We start from the raw sequence: 18,611 nt of genomic DNA on the forward strand, positions 1-18,611 counted from the left end.
TTGGGCACAGAGGAAGGGGACTTGTAAACGTATACGCACCAGTGGGTTACTGGTACATGAGGACTGGTGGAATCTAGCCCCAACACCGTCTCCGGATTTCTAAATGGGACTTGGAAGGGTGGGTTGAAAGTGGCTCAGTCCAGACCAACGGAGCAGGGTTCCCACAGAGAGAGCGCACACTGCATCCTCTAACTGGATGGAGTGGAGGGTGCTGCATTCCCACTGTGTGAGTGGGTACCTGGTGCCTACCTCAGCCAATCACAAAGCCTGTGGGAATGATGTCTAGCGGGCAAGCTTCCCTCATCTCCACTCCAACGTGGACAGCAGCTTAGAGCCATAGTTTTCACTGAAATATTTTGGCCTGGTCCTTCTCCCGCTGACGGCAGTGGTGCAGGTTTGTGTTGGTGAATTATAGTCCTAAAACCAATACAAATACCTATCTTTTATTCCAGTGTCAATTTAAAGATGAAAAGTGTTCCCATCACACCCTGCAAGATTGACAGAACACGTGCTCTTATCCTCAATTAGCTGCAAGATATTTCCACAGCAGCTGCTGCATCAGATGTCCCTGCCCCGACGGGGAAGGGTTTGCTACAGAATTAGAATTTGCCAACAGTTCAGTCTCCTTCATACTCACTGAATCTTTTAAGAGAAACATAAAGATTCCACTTCAAATGCTGGGTGGTGGTTGAAATCAAGAGTTAAGAACTTTGACGTCTGGGAGTTCAGGGTGCTCACAGGATGGGGCACTGAGTTACTCATTATTATTGGTATCATAATATAAGGATGATGTAGCTGGTTTACAGATGGAGAAACTGAGACACAGAGCACTTATGGCCTACATTTTCTACAACTTTCATTGATTTTAGATTTGGGTGCCCAGCTTCAGACACCGGGGGCTGGGGGGGAGGGGCCTGATTTTCGGAAGTGCTGAGCACCCACAGCTCAGACTGAAGTCTGGGGGGAGCTACGTGTGTCCGTCATCTTTGAAAATAAGGACCAAGGTGTCTCAGGTTGGGTGCCCAAAATTAGTGGAGACTTTTTTAAACAACTTCCTCCCAAGTGTCCTGCTTGCGATCGCACAGTGAATCGGTGTCGGATCCAGGAAAAGAACCCAGTTGCCCTACCCACCAGGTCACACTACTTGTCCCTTCGCCTTTCAACTGTTTGGAGATTTGTATAAATTAAAGAAAGACATTGGGCTGGCAACAGTAGTTTCACCATGCAGCTCATAGGGGGTGCATTTCCTCTGCAGAGAGGCAGCTGAGTTAGGGTTAGACTGGGAGCGCTAGTAGAGGCTGAAACAAAATATGCTGCAAAACGTAACGGTACAAACATACAGTATGCAAATATGTTTAATAAAATTGGTGTGCCAAGTTAAACCAGTATTTGGCTGGGTGGGAACCATGGCTTGTTTCCCAGGCATAATTTAGCAATATTGGATTATGCCGGGGTTTATATGAGCTGAGCCAGTTCAGGACACTGAGCTGAATTCAGGAAGGAGCTCCAGGATCTTCCATGGCAGGAGGTGCAGCTAAATGACCCTTCGTTCTGGCTGCTGAATACTGAAGCTCAATAAAGTGAAGTTGCCTTTACAGCATACTCAGTCCATTAGGAGACACTGATTTATGTCCATGCAGCTGCCAATTCTACAAACTTCCCACTTCCCCAGCTTTGCAACCTCGGTGTAATTTGACTCCGTTCACATAGACCCCAGCACTAAATACTGATGGTTTTGCCTCAAAAATATGCCCCTCCCACCCCATCTTCATCGTCTTATCCAGGCCCAGTAATCTCTAACCTAAGCTACTACACTCTCCTCCTGTCCTGCCTCCTCAACACCAGCCATGGTGGCCTCTTCATGCTGTCTGATTGAAGACAGTGGGAATTGGGGTTGTTTAGAGCATTATAGGACTGGATCCCTAGAATGCTGGATGGCTCCCATGTTACCAGATTTCCCCGTTACTTTGGGGTCCACTCATTTATTACGGTTACTCTTTGGGGGGGGGGTGTTCTGTAATTTTATTAATGTACTGCTTGTGTCACTTGTTTTCGTGTGGGGCTCTACTTCTCCCTTCTGCAAGTCCCCTCCCAATGGAGCTATCCTGCAGGACCTAGGTTCCCCAGGGCTGGGTTCCTCCAGCCCCAGAACCAGATGAACGCACGCGCACACACACATATTAACAGAGCAAGTCTGAGCAGACCGGGCCAATCATCACTTTCAAGCTGCCCCCCTTATATGCCCCTGGCTTCAATAAGCTGAGCCAAGCAACACTTTCAAGCCACCCCCCTTATATACCCTGGACTCAGCTGACTGGGTTGAGCTGCACTTCCAAGCTGCCACTCTTGTATGTCCCAGGTTCAGCATGTCCCTATCCCCACTTTCACGTCACCATGGTACTAGTAGTAACCCACTTGATGAGCAAACCCCACAGTATTTGTGGGTGCTACAGGGATCTTTAGCTTAGGTAAAAGAAGCATTGCTGCAGAGTAAATGGGGAAGCTAAAAACACAAAAGAGAAAGTTCAGAGAGAGTGAGAGAGAGAGAGAGAGAGAGACAGAGAAGCAACCAGCTTAACCATAAAAGTTATTTATTGAATAATAGTGATAACCACACAAGGAGAGCCTAAACCAACTTAATAGTTACATTATTAAAGGTTACAAAAGTCATATATAGAAAACTATACCTGATCAAACAAGTCAGGGTTAGAAAGTTATACCTGAGGTAGAAAAGAAAACAGAGAGAGAGAGAGAGAGAGAGAGAGAGAGATGGCATCTCACCCATTCTCTGAGGCTTGAACTGGTCAGGATTCCCAGGTGATGGTGGTAGCTCAGAGTCCTGAGTGCTGGAGACAGGCAGATCCCCCAGCACGATCAGTCAGGAGAAGATGAAATCTCAGTGGACCTGATGCAGAGTTGGATCCATGCATCGGAACACGTACTTGAACATAGGTAGGGGTTTTTGTACAGAAACAACAATGGTTCAAGGGAGAACACTAGATCTGTTTATGGGTAAACTGATGACTCAAGGGTTTTTTTTAGATTAGACAAAAAGGGCTGATCGCTCCTAGCTATGGGTGGTGTTTCTTCCAGGGAGCTCACAATGCAATTAGGCTGCTTCAGTATTTTGGATATCAATCAGGGATTTATTACTAGAATTGGTCTGATAAGTGCTGAGCTGGGTGTGTGCAGGCATAGGTTCATTAACATCTGGAGCAGAGATCCCCCAGGATGCAGTGCTTCCCTGCTTTTCTGGTCCCAGAGTTCAGTGCAGTTCCTGCCTTGGAATCTCTGTTCTCCTTTCTGTATGCTAATGGAGATGTCTCCCTGTCCCATCTTCGATGCAGATGAGGCTAAAGGAGTTGCCTTAATCTTGTCACCCTTGTCAGGAAGGGTCTAGGTGTGTCTCCCTGTCATAAATAGAAAGGGAAGGGTAAACCCCTTTAAAATCCCTCCTGGCCAGAGGAAATCTCCTCTCACCTGTAAAGGGTTAAGAAGCTAAAGGTAACCTCGCTGGCACCTGACCAAAATGACCAATGAGGAGACAAGATACTTTCAAAAGCTTGGAGGAGGGAGAGAAACAAAGGGTTTGTGTGTCTGTCTACATTTTGTCTTTGCCGGAGATAGACCAGGAATGAAGCCTTAGAACTTTTAGTAAGTAATCTAGCTAGGTATGTGTTAGATTATGATTTCTTTAAATGGCTGAGAAAAGAATTGTGCTGAATAGAATAACTATTTCTGTCTGTGTATCTTTTTTGTAACTTAAGGTTTTTGCCTAGAGGGGTTCTCTATGTTTTGAATCTAATTACCCTGTAAGGTATTTACCATCCTGATTTTACAGGGGGGATTTCTTATTTCTAATTACTTCTATTTTTATTAAAAGTCTTCTTGTAAGAAAACTGAATGCTTTTTCATTGTTCTCAGATCCAGGGGTTTGGGTCTGTGGTCACCTATGCAAATTGGTGAGGCTTTTTATCCAACATTTCCCAGGAAAGGGAGGGTGCAAGTGTTGGGAGGATTGTTCATTGTTCTTAAGATCCAAGGGTCTGGGTCTGTAGTCACCTAGGCAAATTGGTGAGGCTTTTTACCAAACCTTGTCCAGGAAGTGGGGTGCAAGGTTTTGGGGAAGTATTTTGGGGGGAAAGACGTGTCCAAACAGCTCTTCCCCAGTAACCAGTATTTGTTTGGTGGTGGTAGCGGCCAATCCAAGGACAAAAGGGTGGAATATTTTGTACCTTGGGGAAGTTTTGACCTAAGCTGGTAAAGATAAGCTTAGGAGGTTTTTCATGCAGGTCCCCACATCTGTACCCTAGAGTTCAGAGTGGGGGAGGAACCTTGACATGGTGGCAGAGTGGTGGGATTAACCTGAAATCATTTTGAGATCCAGTTGAGATTTTTTTGAACTAGAAATACAGATTTAAAAAAAAAGGAAGTCCAGAAGCAGCTGAAACTGAAAGCAGCTTGTTTTTCTCTGCTTTGTGGCCAAGCAGAGACAAAAGGGGATTATCTTTGTGAATTGCAGGTTTTCTTTGCCTGGAGGCAGGGTACTTAACTCCTGCAGGGAAATTCACAGTCTTCCAACCCAGAGTTTTTTGTTTCCCTAAAAGTAAATAGAAGGAGGGGTGTTCTACCCATTTGCCTGGAGACAAAAGTGGCAGGTTTTTTTTTTTTGGATTTTGATTTTTTACAAGGAGCACAAGTTTAAAAAGGAAACTTGTTTTTTCTTTGGGCTGGGTAAACAGGTTTCAAAGTAGTTGGAAGTTTTTGCTTTGATTTGGGCCCAGAGCAGAGACAAGGGAATTGTCTTTTTCTGTAGGCTGACAATCACTATCAGAGAATAGGTATTCTATTCCAGCACAGCAAAATTTTACAGCCAAGTTTTGTTTGTTTATTTCTAAGCCTCGGGTGTAAAGTTAGTTAAAAACAGAGAGGTTAGGATGACAGAATCCACAGCACAACAAAAGATGGAATTAGCCAGATTTCAGGCTGAGGAAAAACAAAAGGAACATGAAAGACAGATAGAACTCATGCAGCTGGAAAAGGAGGTACAGGAGGCTGCCCACAGGAGGGAAATGGAGGCAAGGAAGCATGTGGAGGAGGAGAAGGAAAAAGAGAGGAAGCATGTGGAGGAGGAGAAGGAAAAAGAGAGGAAGCATGTGGAGGAGGAGAAGGAAAAAGAGAGGAAGCATGCACTGGAGATGGAGAAGGTAAAGGCTCAGCAGAATATACCAACAAACCCTAGCAATCCTTCTCCAGGTACCACTCCCCATCCCAGAAAGTTCCCCACCTACAAGGCAGGTGATGATACTGAGGCCTTCTTAGAAAACTTCGAAAGGGCCTGCCTTGGGTACAACATCTCTACTGACCAATACATGGTAGAGCTGAGGCCGCAGCTCAGTGGACCCTTAGCTGAGGTGGCAGCTGAAATGCCTAAAGAACACATGAACAAGTATGAACTGTTTAAATCCAAGGCGAGAGTCAGAATGGGGATAACACCCGAGCAGTCTCGTCGGAGGTTCAGAGCCCTAAGGTGGAAACCAGACGTGTCATTTACCCGACATGCCTACCACATTGTGAAACATTGGGATGCCTGGATATCCGGAGCAAGTGTTGAATCTCCAGTAAATTTGCCCTTCCTAATGCAAATGGAACAATTCTTAGAGGGTGTTCCTGAGGAAATAGAAAGATACATCCTAGATGGGAAGCCCAAAACTGTAATCGAGGCAGGAGAGATTGGAGCCAGATGGGTGGAGGTGGCAGAGAAGAAGAAAACTGGTCGCAGTTGGAGCGGAGACCAGAAGGGACAACCCCAGACCACACCCTATTACCGGGGGCCACCCAAAGCCCCACCTACCTCCCAAAGAACCCTCCAGACCCCTTATCGTCCCACCACCCCGTTCTCCAGCAACCCTCCTCGCCCCAGTGACCCGTCAGCTGGACGATGTTTTAAATGTAACGAGCTGGGGCATGTAAAGGCCAACTGCCCCAAGAACCCCAACAGATTACAGTTCATTGCACCGGAATCGCACCAGAGGTCCACAGGCCCAGATACCTCCCAGATACCCTTGGAGCGGAGGGAAACTGTGAGTGTGGGCGGGAAGAAGGTCACCGCGTGGAGGGACACCGGAGCACAAGTGTCAGCTATCCATGCTTCCATAGTGGACCTCAATTTAATCAACCCAGAGATCCAAGTGACGATTCAACCCTTCAAGTCCAACTCTTTCGATTTGCCTACAGCCAAGTTGCCTGTCCAGTACAAGGGCTGGTCAGGAATGTGGACTTTTGCAGTCTATGATGATTATCCCATCCCCATGCTGTTGGGGGAAGACTTGGCCAATCATGTGAAGCAGGCCAAGAGGGTGGGAACGGTCACCCGCAGCCAGGCTAAACAAGCCGTGAGGCCTAGCTCTGTTCCGGAAACTTCTATCAGGACCCGGTCAGAGGTGATGGACCCGGACCCCAGACCAATGTCTGCAACAGCAGTAGTGGATCCAGTCCCAGAGACCCAGACGGAACCAGTCCCAGAACCGGAACCAGCCGAACAACCAACACCAGACCCATTGTCAGCACTGAATCCAGTACTTGCAACCTCAACACCAGAGGGCCCCACCGACCCTGAACTGGCAGCAGCCGATAACCCGACACAAGAGGCTCAGCCGGAGCCTGAACCCCAACATAGTGCACCAGCGGAGAGCGGTTCACAGTCAACAGAAACAGCTCCATCCCCTATATCGCTTCCAGAGGGACCAAGCCTAGGTCCACAATCCAATGAGGAACTGATGTCTCCAGCATCGAGGGAACAGTTCCAGACCGAACAGGAAGCAGATGAAAGCCTCCAGAGAGCTTGGACGGCGGCACGGAGCAACCCACCGCCTCTCAGCTCTTCTAATCGATCCAGGTTTGTTGTAGAAAGAGGACTTTTATACAAGGAAACTCTTTCTGGTGGACACCAGGAAGACTGGCATCCTCAGAGACAGTTGGTAGTTCCAACTAAATACCGGGCCAAGCTCTTGAGCTTAGCCCATGATCACCCTAGTGGTCATGCTGGGGTGAACCGGACCAAAGACCGTTTGGGGGGGTCATTCCACTGGGAGGGAATGGGCAAGGATGTTTCTACCTATGTCCAGTCTTGTGAGGTGTGCCAAAGAGTGGGAAAGCCCCAAGACCAGGTCAAAGCCCCTCTCCAGCTACTCCCCATCATTGAAGTTCCATTTCAGCGAGTAGCTGTGGATATTCTGGGTCCTTTTCCGAAAAAGACACCCAGAGGAAAGCAGTACATACTGACTTTCATGGATTTTGCCACCCGATGGCCGGAAGCAGTAGCTCTAAGCAACACCAGGGCTAAAAGTGTGTGCCAGGCACTAGCAGACATTTTTGCCAGGGTAGGTTGGCCCTCCGACATCCTCACAGATGCAGGGACTAATTTCCTGGCAGGAACTATGAAAAACCTTTGGGAAGCTCATGGGGTAAATCACTTGGTTGCCACTCCTTACCACCATCAAACAAATGGCATGGTGGAGAAGTTTAATGGAACTTTGGGGGCCATGATACGTAAATTCGTAAATGAGCACTCCAATGATTGGGACCTAGTGTTGCAGCAGTTGCTCTTTGCCTACAGAGCTGTACCACACCCCAGTTTAGGGTTTTCCCCATTTGAACTTGTATATGGCCGTGAGGTTAAGGGGCCATTGCAGTTGGTGAAGCAGCAATGGGAGGGATTTACACCTTCTCCAGGAACTAACATTCTGGACTTTGTAACCAACCTACAAAACACCCTCCGAACCTCTTTAGCCCTTGCTAAAGAAAACTTACAGGATGCTCAAAAAGAGCAAAAAGCCTGGTATGATAAACATGCCAGAGAGCGTTCCTTCAAAGTAGGGGACCAGGTCATGGTCTTAAAGGCGCTCCAGGCCCATAAAATGGAAGCATCGTGGGAAGGGCCATTCACGGTCCAGGAGCGCCTGGGAGCTGTTAATTATCTCATAGCATTCCCCACCTTCAACCGAAAGCCTAAGGTGTACCATATTAATTCTCTAAAGCCCTTTTATTCCAGAGAATTAAAGGTTTGTCAGTTTACAGCCCAGGGAGGAGACGACGCTGAGTGGCCTGAAGGTGTCTACTACGAAGGGAAATGTGCTGGTGGTGTGGAAGAGGTGAACCTCTCCATGACCCTTGGGCGTATGCAGCGACAGCAGATCCAGGAGCTGTGCACTAGCTACGCGCCAACGTTCTCAGCCACCCCAGGACTGACTGAACGGGCATACCACTCCATTGACACAGGTAATGCTCGCCCAATTAGAGTCCAACCTTACCGAGTGTCTCCTCAAGCTAAAACTGCTATAGAACGGGAGATCCAGGATATGTTACAGATGGGTGTAATCCGCCCCTCTGAAAGTGCATGGGCATCTCCAGTGGTTCTAGTTCCCAAACCAGATGGGGAAATACGTTTTTGCGTGGACTACCGTAAGCTAAATGCTGTAACTCGCCCAGACAACTATCCAATGCCACGCACAGATGAACTATTAGAGAAACTGGGACGGGCCCAGTTCATCTCTACCTTGGACTTAACCAAGGGGTACTGGCAGGTACCGCTAGATGAATCTGCCAAGGAAAGGTCAGCCTTCACCACACATCTCGGGCTGTATGAATTTAATGTACTCCCTTTCGGGCTGCGAAATGCACCCGCCACCTTCCAAAGACTTGTAGATGGTCTCCTAGCGGGATTAGGAGAATATGCAGTCGCCTACCTTGACGATGTGGCCATATTTTCGGATTCCTGGGCAGACCACCTGGAACATCTACAAAAAGTCCTTGAGCGCATAAGGGAGGCAGGACTAACTGTTAAGGCTAAGAAGTGTCAAATAGGCCTAAACAGAGTGACTTACCTTGGACACCAGGTGGGTCAAGGAACTATCAGCCCCCTACAGGCCAAAGTGGATGCTATCCAAAAGTGGCCTGTCCCAAAGTCAAAGAAACAGGTTCAATCCTTTTTAGGCTTGGCCGGTTATTACAGACGATTTGTACCGCACTACAGCCAAATCGCCGCCCCACTGACAGACCTAACCAAAAAGAAACAGCCAAATGCTGTGCAGTGGACCGAAAAGTGTCAGAAGGCCTTTAACAAGCTTAAAGCGACACTCATGTCTGACCCTGTACTAAGGGCCCCAGACTTTGACAAACCGTTCCTAGTAACCACAGATGCGTCCGAGCGTGGTGTGGGAGCAGTTTTAATGCAGAAAGGACCTGATCAAGAATTCCACCCTGTAGTGTTTCTCAGCAAAAAACTGTCTGAGAGGGAAAGCAACTGGTCAATCACTGAAAAAGAATGTTACGCCATTGTCTACGCTCTGGAAAAGCTACGCCCATATGTTTGGGGACGGCGTTTCCACCTGCAAACCGACCATGCTGCACTGAAGTGGCTTCACACCGTCAAAGAAACTAACAAAAAACTTCTTCGGTGGAGTTTAGCTCTCCAAGATTTTGATTTCGACATCCAACACATCTCAGGAGCTTCTAACAAAGTGGCTGATGCACTCTCACGTGAAAGTTTCCCAGAATCAACTGGTTAAAATCGTCCTTGAGATGTGGAAAATATTGTTAGTCTTTATGTACTTGGTAGTATATTTAGAGATGCATGTGTCTTATTAACTCTGTTTTCCTAGAGCTCCAGGAAGAAATCCCAGCCAGTGTTTCACCCTAGCTGAGATTTGGGGGGCGTGTCATAAATAGAAAGGGAAGGGTAAACCCCTTTAAAATCCCTCCTGGCCAGAGGAAATCTCCTCTCACCTGTAAAGGGTTAAGAAGCTAAAGGTAACCTCGCTGGCACCTGACCAAAATGACCAATGAGGAGACAAGATACTTTCAAAAGCTTGGAGGAGGGAGAGAAACAAAGGGTTTGTGTGTCTGTCTACATTTTGTCTTTGCCGGAGATAGACCAGGAATGAAGCCTTAGAACTTTTAGTAAGTAATCTAGCTAGGTACGTGTTAGATTATGATTTCTTTAAATGGCTGAGAAAAGAATTGTGCTGAATAGAATAACTATTTCTGTCTGTGTATCTTTTTTGTAACTTAAGGTTTTTGCCTAGAGGGGTTCTCTATGTTTTGAATCTAATTACCCTGTAAGGTATTTACCATCCTGATTTTACAGGGGGGATTTCTTATTTCTAATTACTTCTATTTTTATTAAAAGTCTTCTTGTAAGAAAACTGAATGCTTTTTCATTGTTCTCAGATCCAGGGGTTTGGGTCTGTGGTCACCTATGCAAATTGGTGAGGCTTTTTATCCAACATTTCCCAGGAAAGGGAGGGTGCAAGTGTTGGGAGGATTGTTCATTGTTCTTAAGATCCAAGGGTCTGGGTCTGTAGTCACCTAGGCAAATTGGTGAGGCTTTTTACCAAACCTTGTCCAGGAAGTGGGGTGCAAGGTTTTGGGGAAGTATTTTGGGGGGAAAGACGTGTCCAAACAGCTCTTCCCCAGTAACCAGTATTTGTTTGGTGGTGGTAGCGGCCAATCCAAGGACAAAAGGGTGGAATATTTTGTACCTTGGGGAAGTTTTGACCTAAGCTGGTAAAGATAAGCTTAGGAGGTTTTTCATGCAGGTCCCCACATCTGTACCCTAGAGTTCAGAGTGGGGGAGGAACCTTGACACTCCCACCGCCCTTCACTGCTCTCTGCAAGTCTTTTCTCTGATCGGTTTTGGTTCAAGCAGAGGCTGGGGGAGGGGTATCTTTCATGAGTCAGACAGGCTAGATACTGTGCCCTGGTTCCCCAAGAACACAGAGCTGACTGGTATCACCCACTCCTGCTCTTGTAGTTTCAAGGACCCACTACTGCATGATTTACCTGGCTCTGGGCTGGCACTCTGCCTGGCTACATTAACAGCTTTGCTGTTGGCCCAGTGTTGACAAGTGTATCAGGGTTTTAAAACCCTTCCCACTTGTTCAAAGTACATGCCAGTGTTCCATGGTGATGTCAGTAGAAGACTGGAGCAGCAGATCTCTGTCACCAAGTCAGCAGGGAGTCTGGAGGGGGGAACTCTGCAGCAAAGCCGTTCAGACTGACATTTCTAAAGTGACTTGCAGTTCCCAATCAGCTCACAGACTTCACGCTCCAGGCTGATGCTAATCCAAACTGAGCTAGTCTCTGTGAGCCTCCTGACTTGCAACATCACAAAGGAGGCTCTGGACGAACATTCTGTGCATAGCTTTTCTTTTGACTTTACTCTTTTTAATGTAAAAAGAAAAGGAGGACTTATGGCACCTTTGAGACTAACAAATTTATTTGAGCATAAGCTTTCGTGAGCTACAGCTCACTTCATCGGATGCAGTGGCTTCATTTTAATGTGTTTCATTTGGGTGGGTGAAACATCCCAGGACATCACACTATGCACAAAGTTGACTATGGCAGGATCCTTGAGTTCAGGATTGTCAAGGTTCCTTCCCCACTCTGACTTCTACGGTATAGATGTGGGGACCTGCATGAAAACCCCCTAAGCTTATTTTTACCAGCTTAGGTTAAAACTTCCCCAAGGTACAAACTATTTTACCTTTTGCCCTTGGACTTATTTTGCTGCCACCACCAAGCATCTTAACAGATATATAACCAGGAAAGAGCCCGCTTGGAAACGTCTTTCCCCCCAAAATCCTCCCCAAACCCTGCACCCCCTTTCCTGGGGAAGGCTTGATAAAAATCCTCACCAATTTGCATAGGTGAACACAGACCCAAACCCTTGGATCTTAAGAACAATGAAAAAGCAATCAGATTCTTAAAAGAAGAATTTTTAGAAGAAAAATTTTAGAATTTTGAAGAAAAAAAGTAAAAGAATCACCTCTGTAAAATCAGGATGGTAAATACCTTACAGGGTAATCAGATTCAAAACATAGAGAATCCCTCTAGGCAAAACCTTAAGTTACAAAAAGACACAAAAACAGGAATATACATTCCATTCAGCACAGCTATTTTATCAGCCATTTAAACAGAACAGAATCTAACGCATAAAGTGAGCTGTAGCTCACGAAAGCTTATGCTCAAATAAATTGGTTAGTCTCTAAGGTACCACAAGTACTCCTTTTCTTTTTACTAAGTTCTAAGACTCCATTCCTTTTCTGTTCCCGGCAAAAGCATCACACAGACAGAGAGAGCCTTTGTTTCTCCTGCTTTGAAAATATTTGTCTCCTCATTGGTCATTTTGGTGAGGTGCCAGTGAGGTTATCCTAGCTTTTTAACCCTTTACAGGTGAAAGGGTTTTTCCTCTGGCCAGGAGGGATTTTAAAGGTGTTTACCCATCCCTTTATATTTATGACAAGGGTCCAGGAGCCTGAGGATCCCAAAGCACTCAAGGATTGGTGAATTAAACCTTACAACCTGTTTGCAGCATCTAATCTAATCTAATCTAATCTAATCTAATCTAATCTATTGAATGTATAAAGTGCCAGTTAACAGAGTTCCTGAGGCCATGATCCTGCATTTATCTCCAAACAGGTGCAAGCGTCCATCCACAGTGAGTCAATTTCAGGATCATGCCCTGAGCATGCTCTTGTTATCTCCACTGTATAGCTTGGGAAACAGAGGCACAGAGGGGTTAAGTGACTTGCCCAAGGTCACACAGCAGAGCAGTGGCAGGGATAAAACCCAGAACTCCAGTTTCCCACTCCTGTGTTTTTAGTCCCTACATCATACTTCCTTTGTTAACACAGAGGGCTGGGAGTCAGGAGACTTGAGTTCCATTCCCAGTTCTTTACAGTGTGAGTCATTTAGGACATGACCTTCAGCGATGCTGAGCATCTCCCATTGACTTCAGATGGAGTTGTGGGCAATCAGGATGCCTGAAAATCAGCCACCTAATCTCTCTGTAAAATAGGAGTAATAATGATACCTACTAGCTAGCTACCTACCTCATAAGGCCATTGTGCAGATCCATTAACGTTTGTAACCCACTTTCAGATCCTTAGATGGAATGTTCTATAGGAGTCTAACATATCAATTTCTGCAAGGGACATTTATACCCAGTGGCCACTCCCACTACCTGTTTCCCTCCAGCCTGTAGCAATAAAAATGGTCTTTGACATTCCAGTTCCCTTTCTGCTCTGAGTGGTCAGATCCACCGGCCTGAAATAAACACTCTGCCAAAATTAATGACTGAGGATTTGCTGAATGAGTCCATTCTAATTGGCTTATCCAAATAACATTATCCATCATCTGAGGGTTTTAAGGGCATAACTACCAATAGGTGTAAAAGTGTCAAATAAAGCATTGCCAGGGGACTGGTTGGTTCACAGGATTAGAAATGGGTTATGGAGATTTTTCAGAGATTTTTATGGAGTCTCTGGTCTGAATTTGGCCCAGGCTGGTACCATAGTGACTGGCTGACTTTGCTAGCTGCTGGCAGTTTGTAGGCCTACAACCAGAAGATCTTACTTGAGTTCCTAGTGGCCTTGAGTCCTGTTAGCAACATTAGCAGAGAAGCCAAGAATCAAATGTGAAGGAAGACTGAGTTACTCTCTGCCCAGATGCTCTGTCCATGTGGCAGCGTGTTGGGACAGGGACACGGAGGAGAAACTTTATTGACACATTGTGTATGCTCTGTATGAGGAGGACTTCAGTTTCCCCAGTCCTTAATCTGTTACCTTTCTTAAGTGCTTCTCTCCATGCCAAAGCCGCCTCTACTGATTAGCCTTCATTTGCATTTGAATGCGTTTCTGACCTGTGGCTGATTATGTTTTATTGGCTAAGGTAAAGGAAACTGTCTTTCTCAACCTGCTGTATGAAAGTCAGCCCGCACCCAGTGTAAAGTTCGCGCTTTATGGTCTATGTTCTTAAAGATATGTCATGGGAATTATTGTGGGGGAAGTTCTGTGGGCTGTGTTTTACAGGAGGTCAGACTAGGTGATCACAGTGGTCCCTTCTGGCCTTGAAGTCTATGAAATCCATGAATCTGAAGCTTAATACAAATCTGCCTTTCTTTCATTATGCAGTTCTAGTTTTTCAGGTTTGCTGGGAAGGTAGCTCATGTAAGGGTTAGAGCAGGGAAATAAGAATCAGGACTCATGACACCAGGATATATGAGGAGTAACTTCACTGAACTTAGTGGAGTTACAGTGGTGTAAATTTGGTGTAAATGAGAGGAGAATCAGACCTTCGGGGTCTAGTCTCAGCACGCCCCTTGGCATACTTGTATGACCTCCCCGTCCCTTGATTTCCCTGTCTGTAAAATAAATAATATTTATCTATATATCACAGGGGTGCTCAGATGAAAGTGCAAATGTATATTATAAATAATGATAAATTATTGGTTTTGTTGAAACTGCCCAGGGTCGAAGTCAGCATGGAATTTGGCCATACACATATAAGCTGAATAGGGAACCTAGGAGGAAGGATCTAAACTGCAGTGTTATCTCTCTTAATTAATACATTGTGTTTGGATTCATCATTGCAGATCATCATGTTAAATTCTGTTTCTGATCTACATGGCTATATTGACAAAAGTCAGCTAACCCGGGAGTTAGGGGGAACCCTGGAATATGGCCACAGTCAATGGATACACCATCGAACTGTGAGTATTGTGTCTTGTATTCATTCCATTCTGCATCCTGAAGTCTCCAGGTGATGATTTCTACTTAAATATTAACGGATGATTCTCCAGTTAAAGTTAGGCCTGTGACTTTTATTAGAGCTTAATGGAATCTACTCACCCAAATCCACTACACAATGGAGGGAGAAAAGACCCTCCCAAAATCTTGTAGGGGCTTGGCAAGACTGGTCTGTGAAGCTTACATCCAAATGCTTCTCTGTAGTAGGACCCCAATTCAATACAGCATCTCTATGCAGCAAAGCAATGAGACTTCAGCACATGGTTAACGTTAAGCATGTACTTAAGTGCTTTGCTGAGTCAGAGCCTAAGAACCTCACTTTAATGAGAATCAAATATTCCTGTGTTTGTGAGGAAAAAAGCACTGAAGCCACTGGATTTTATTTTTACTCCTGGGGGAATTCTGTGCCAAAATTAAAAATTCAGAATAAAAAAATTAAAAATTCTGCGCACAATATTTTAAAATTCTGCATATTTTATTTGTTAAAATAATGCAATATAATCACGCTGCTTTCAATTATTTTGGTAATTTATTTAAACCTACAGTACAATGGATGGAGAATGGAAGAGGGGAGCATTGGAGGAAATCCCCAAATCCCCTTTGTCTAATAGTAATGTAGCTAGTATTGCCTCTTTACTTCTATTATTAGTCAACAAATATATGCAGCCATATGCTCAGTGTTACATCATCGGCAACTGAAGAGCAAGCGAGGGCTGGGGACTCAAACTCACAATTTATATTGGCTACTGACCATCTCCAGAGAGGTCAGGAGCAAACAGTTCATGGAGCACATTTTGATAGGAATTATTTTCAGTCCAAAAATGTAGACCAGTTCTAATCGCTAAAGCACCATAAGCATTTATAAGACCATACTGTCCTTTACAATAAGGCTCCTTTACACCACTCTGACAATGTAAAGGAGCCTTAGATTTTTTTACACCTGTTTTATACTCCTGGGGGAATTCACTAAGAACAATGGGAACAATTCACTAAGCAGGCAGGCTGCTACATTCTGCTCTGCCTGAGAGGATAGAGCCTGCCCCACACCTACCTCCTCAGAAACACCCCAAAGCTCTGCCCCTCCACGCTAAGCATACCGCAGTAGTGAGCGAGACGGACAGAATCTCTCTTTCTCTCTCTCTCTCACATACATGACTGCCCAGCCCCCCCATTCCGGTGGTGATTTATGTCTCCACGAGCTGCTCTGGGTGCCCAAACCGACCTGTCTGCACTGCTGGGGAGGGGCGCATGATCGCTCTTGCAGCTTCCCTTTACTTCCCCATCATAAGTCATTTTTCTGCGGGGAAGCAAAGAAATCTGTGGAGGCCATGAATTCTGTGCATGTGCAATGACGCAGAATTCCCCCAGGAGTATATTTTCCTTTGTTTTCATTTCTTCACTATGTAAAAATGCATGACAGAGTGGGTCTCATTTCTTCGATAACCAAAGAACTGTATGGCAGTAATAATTGGAACTGGAAGGCACAAAGAAAGACTTTTCTCTTCTATTGACCCTGAAAGAATTTGTTACTTGCTTAGATGTTTAATCCCCCCTCTTGGGTTGATTAATGTATTTCAGTGGCTAATCATCCATACACACGAATAAGTTATTGTCTTGGAAAGGATGGCAGCTGCAAAGACCTTATCTCAAATTCAGGACTGTTAAGACCCAAGGTGTTCATTCATCTTCTTATGCAGAAAGGAGCAAGATGCAGAGTTGGGCCCTGATCTGGAAAGGGATTGATTTCACTGGGGCTGTGAGCAGTGCCGAGGTCCATCTGGGCAGATCTGCTTGTAGGATTGGGACCTTTGGGGATGTGTGGAACTAAACCCTATGTCGGGAAGTGTTCTGAGCTGAGTGGCTGGTTTTGGCCAAACTCTGTAATTGACCACCAACGCAGGCTTAAAACTCTCAGAAGAAATGTCTCTGAATATTTCTGGCTACTTCCTTATGACAAACCACACAGCGAAGGGCATGATTTTCTTACACAGAGTGACTTCCAGCTGTTCATGCTTCCTGCTTTTTTATGGGACTTTCATGTCGCCTGCTATGACATTCTGGGGCTCAGTCCAGACCAGTAAAGGATTGTGTCACTGCCTGCCCTGCAGCTCTGGGTGCCTTCAGTGCTGTGCAGCTGTGGCTCACAACCTAGACACCAACAGCCAGCAGACAAGCATACAGATCACACCCTGGCTTCCACAGCCCAGTTACTGTTTGAAGAGTGACTCCAACACTCCCCCCAGTCCTGAATTTCTCCAAATCTGTCTCCCTGCAGTGTCCAGCTCTCTCCTGGGACACGTGCAGAAGCAATTACATTTGCTTCTCCTTTAAAGAGACAGACACTGCAGCTTGTTATCTTGACTGGCTTTAATAATCACTTCAGTGCAGTCAAAGCACTTGCTTGGTTTAGATAAAACATAAAACAAGTTTATTCAGTAAAAAAAGTGAGTTCAGGTACAAGGGATAAAGAGACAAATGGTTACAAACAAAACCAAAAATACACTTCTGTGACTAAGTATCAGAGGGGTAGCCGTGTTAGTCTGTATCCACAAAAACAACGAGGAGTCCGGTGGCACCTTAAAGACTAACAGATTTATTTGGGCATAAGCTTTCATGGGTAAAAAACCCACTTCTGTGACTGGAACTTAATTTCAGCCAGTTATAGTCTTTACCTAAGCAGCTTTCTCACCTATATTCAGTTCCCAGAGACTTCAACCCCCTGGGTTGAAGGATCCCCTTTTCTCAGATGTACAAGAGCTCTGGCCTCTTGTATCTGCCCAGTAATGGATAACTGTGGGTTTCTCTCCCCTTTCTTTTTATAGTGCAGTAAACCTTTGAAATGTAGTCTGTGAAAAGGTAGCCAAGACAAGGCTCCTTTTCCCTGTTGTGTGAGGTCCCCACGCTGTCTGGTGTAGACTCCATGCTGTCGACTCCCCCAAAGTGGTAATTTTTACAGTGCAAATGATCTGTTCCTGCAACCCACACAAATGAATAGCCCACTGAATTTGGCCACACCTGGCTTGAGGTGTTGGCCTCTTTCCTTCCTCTGGAGAAAAACTGATTATCAACTCTTCTGGACATGGTTGGTTTAAGCACATTTTGGTCCCATCTTTCCAGCATAACAAGTCCTTTGTGGATTTGCCATACGTACATCACATAAGAATGTTAATAATCGTTGAGTTATGAGTTTTCCAGTGATGCTACCTTTTGGATAAATATCATGACAACGGTGTGTTAGGTGTAGTGAGCATGTCAGGCCTGCAAAGAGTTGCTGACAGAGTAGTGAACCACCAGGGGACCTCTGTGTCACACCTCCATACTGAGAAAAGGTACTTGGTTTGCTAAATTCCCATGTGACTTTAATATCATGGTGTGCATTTTACTGCCCTTATGAAGCTGAGCTTTTCCCCCTCCCCTTGAAGTAATGATGATCTTGTTTTCTAGCCATACAGACTGATTTTCCATTCTCTTATGGGTTTGTCTACGTGGGGAAATTGACCAGAATAGCTATTCTGCAATAGCTATTCTGTGCTTTAAATTCATATCCTAGTTATTCTGGAATAACTTCCTTGTGTAGACAAGTTGTTATCCTGGCACCCAACCTTTGTATCTTCACTGACTTCATCAGAGTCACTCCTGCCTTACACCAGTGCATAGGCGCCGTCTTTATGAGTTGCTGGGGGGTGCTGGACCCCCGCTCCACCACAGGCCCCGCCCCTACTCCACCCCTTCCCTCAATCCCCCGCCCTGCCTCTGCTCTGCCCTGTTATGCCCCCTCCCCCACAGCGCCTCTTGCACACCGCTGAACAGCTGATCCACAGTGGGCAGGAGGCGCTGGGTGGGAGGGGGAGGAGCTGAATCGAGGGGGCTGATGATGGGTGCTCAGCACCACTATTTTTAATACCCCTCAATTTAATAGCCCTGGTGTCAGCGCCTATGCACCAGTGTAAGAATGAGATCCTCCTGCCCCGATTGACGTCAATGGGAGTTTTATCACTGACATCAGTGGGACCAAGGAGTACT

The 18,611-nt window shown here is 45.7% G+C and overlaps 1 protein-coding gene across 6 annotated transcripts in view; it reads left to right on the top strand.

Moving 5' to 3' along the window:
- MCF2L2 (MCF.2 cell line derived transforming sequence-like 2) overlaps nucleotides 1-18,611 on the top strand; it is a 330,633-nt gene that overhangs the window by 125,904 nt on the left and 186,118 nt on the right. For all 6 annotated transcript variants that reach the window (XM_074963488.1, XM_074963490.1, XM_074963486.1 and 3 more), the window contains exon 6: nucleotides 14,435-14,551. In XM_074963488.1, coding sequence (XP_074819589.1) covers nucleotides 14,435-14,551 — 117 coding nt within the window. The remainder of the gene's footprint in view (nucleotides 1-14,434; nucleotides 14,552-18,611) is intronic.

Source organism: Natator depressus, chromosome 9 (assembly GCF_965152275.1).
Source record: "Natator depressus isolate rNatDep1 chromosome 9, rNatDep2.hap1, whole genome shotgun sequence".
Taxonomy (NCBI): domain Eukaryota; kingdom Metazoa; phylum Chordata; order Testudines; family Cheloniidae; genus Natator; species Natator depressus.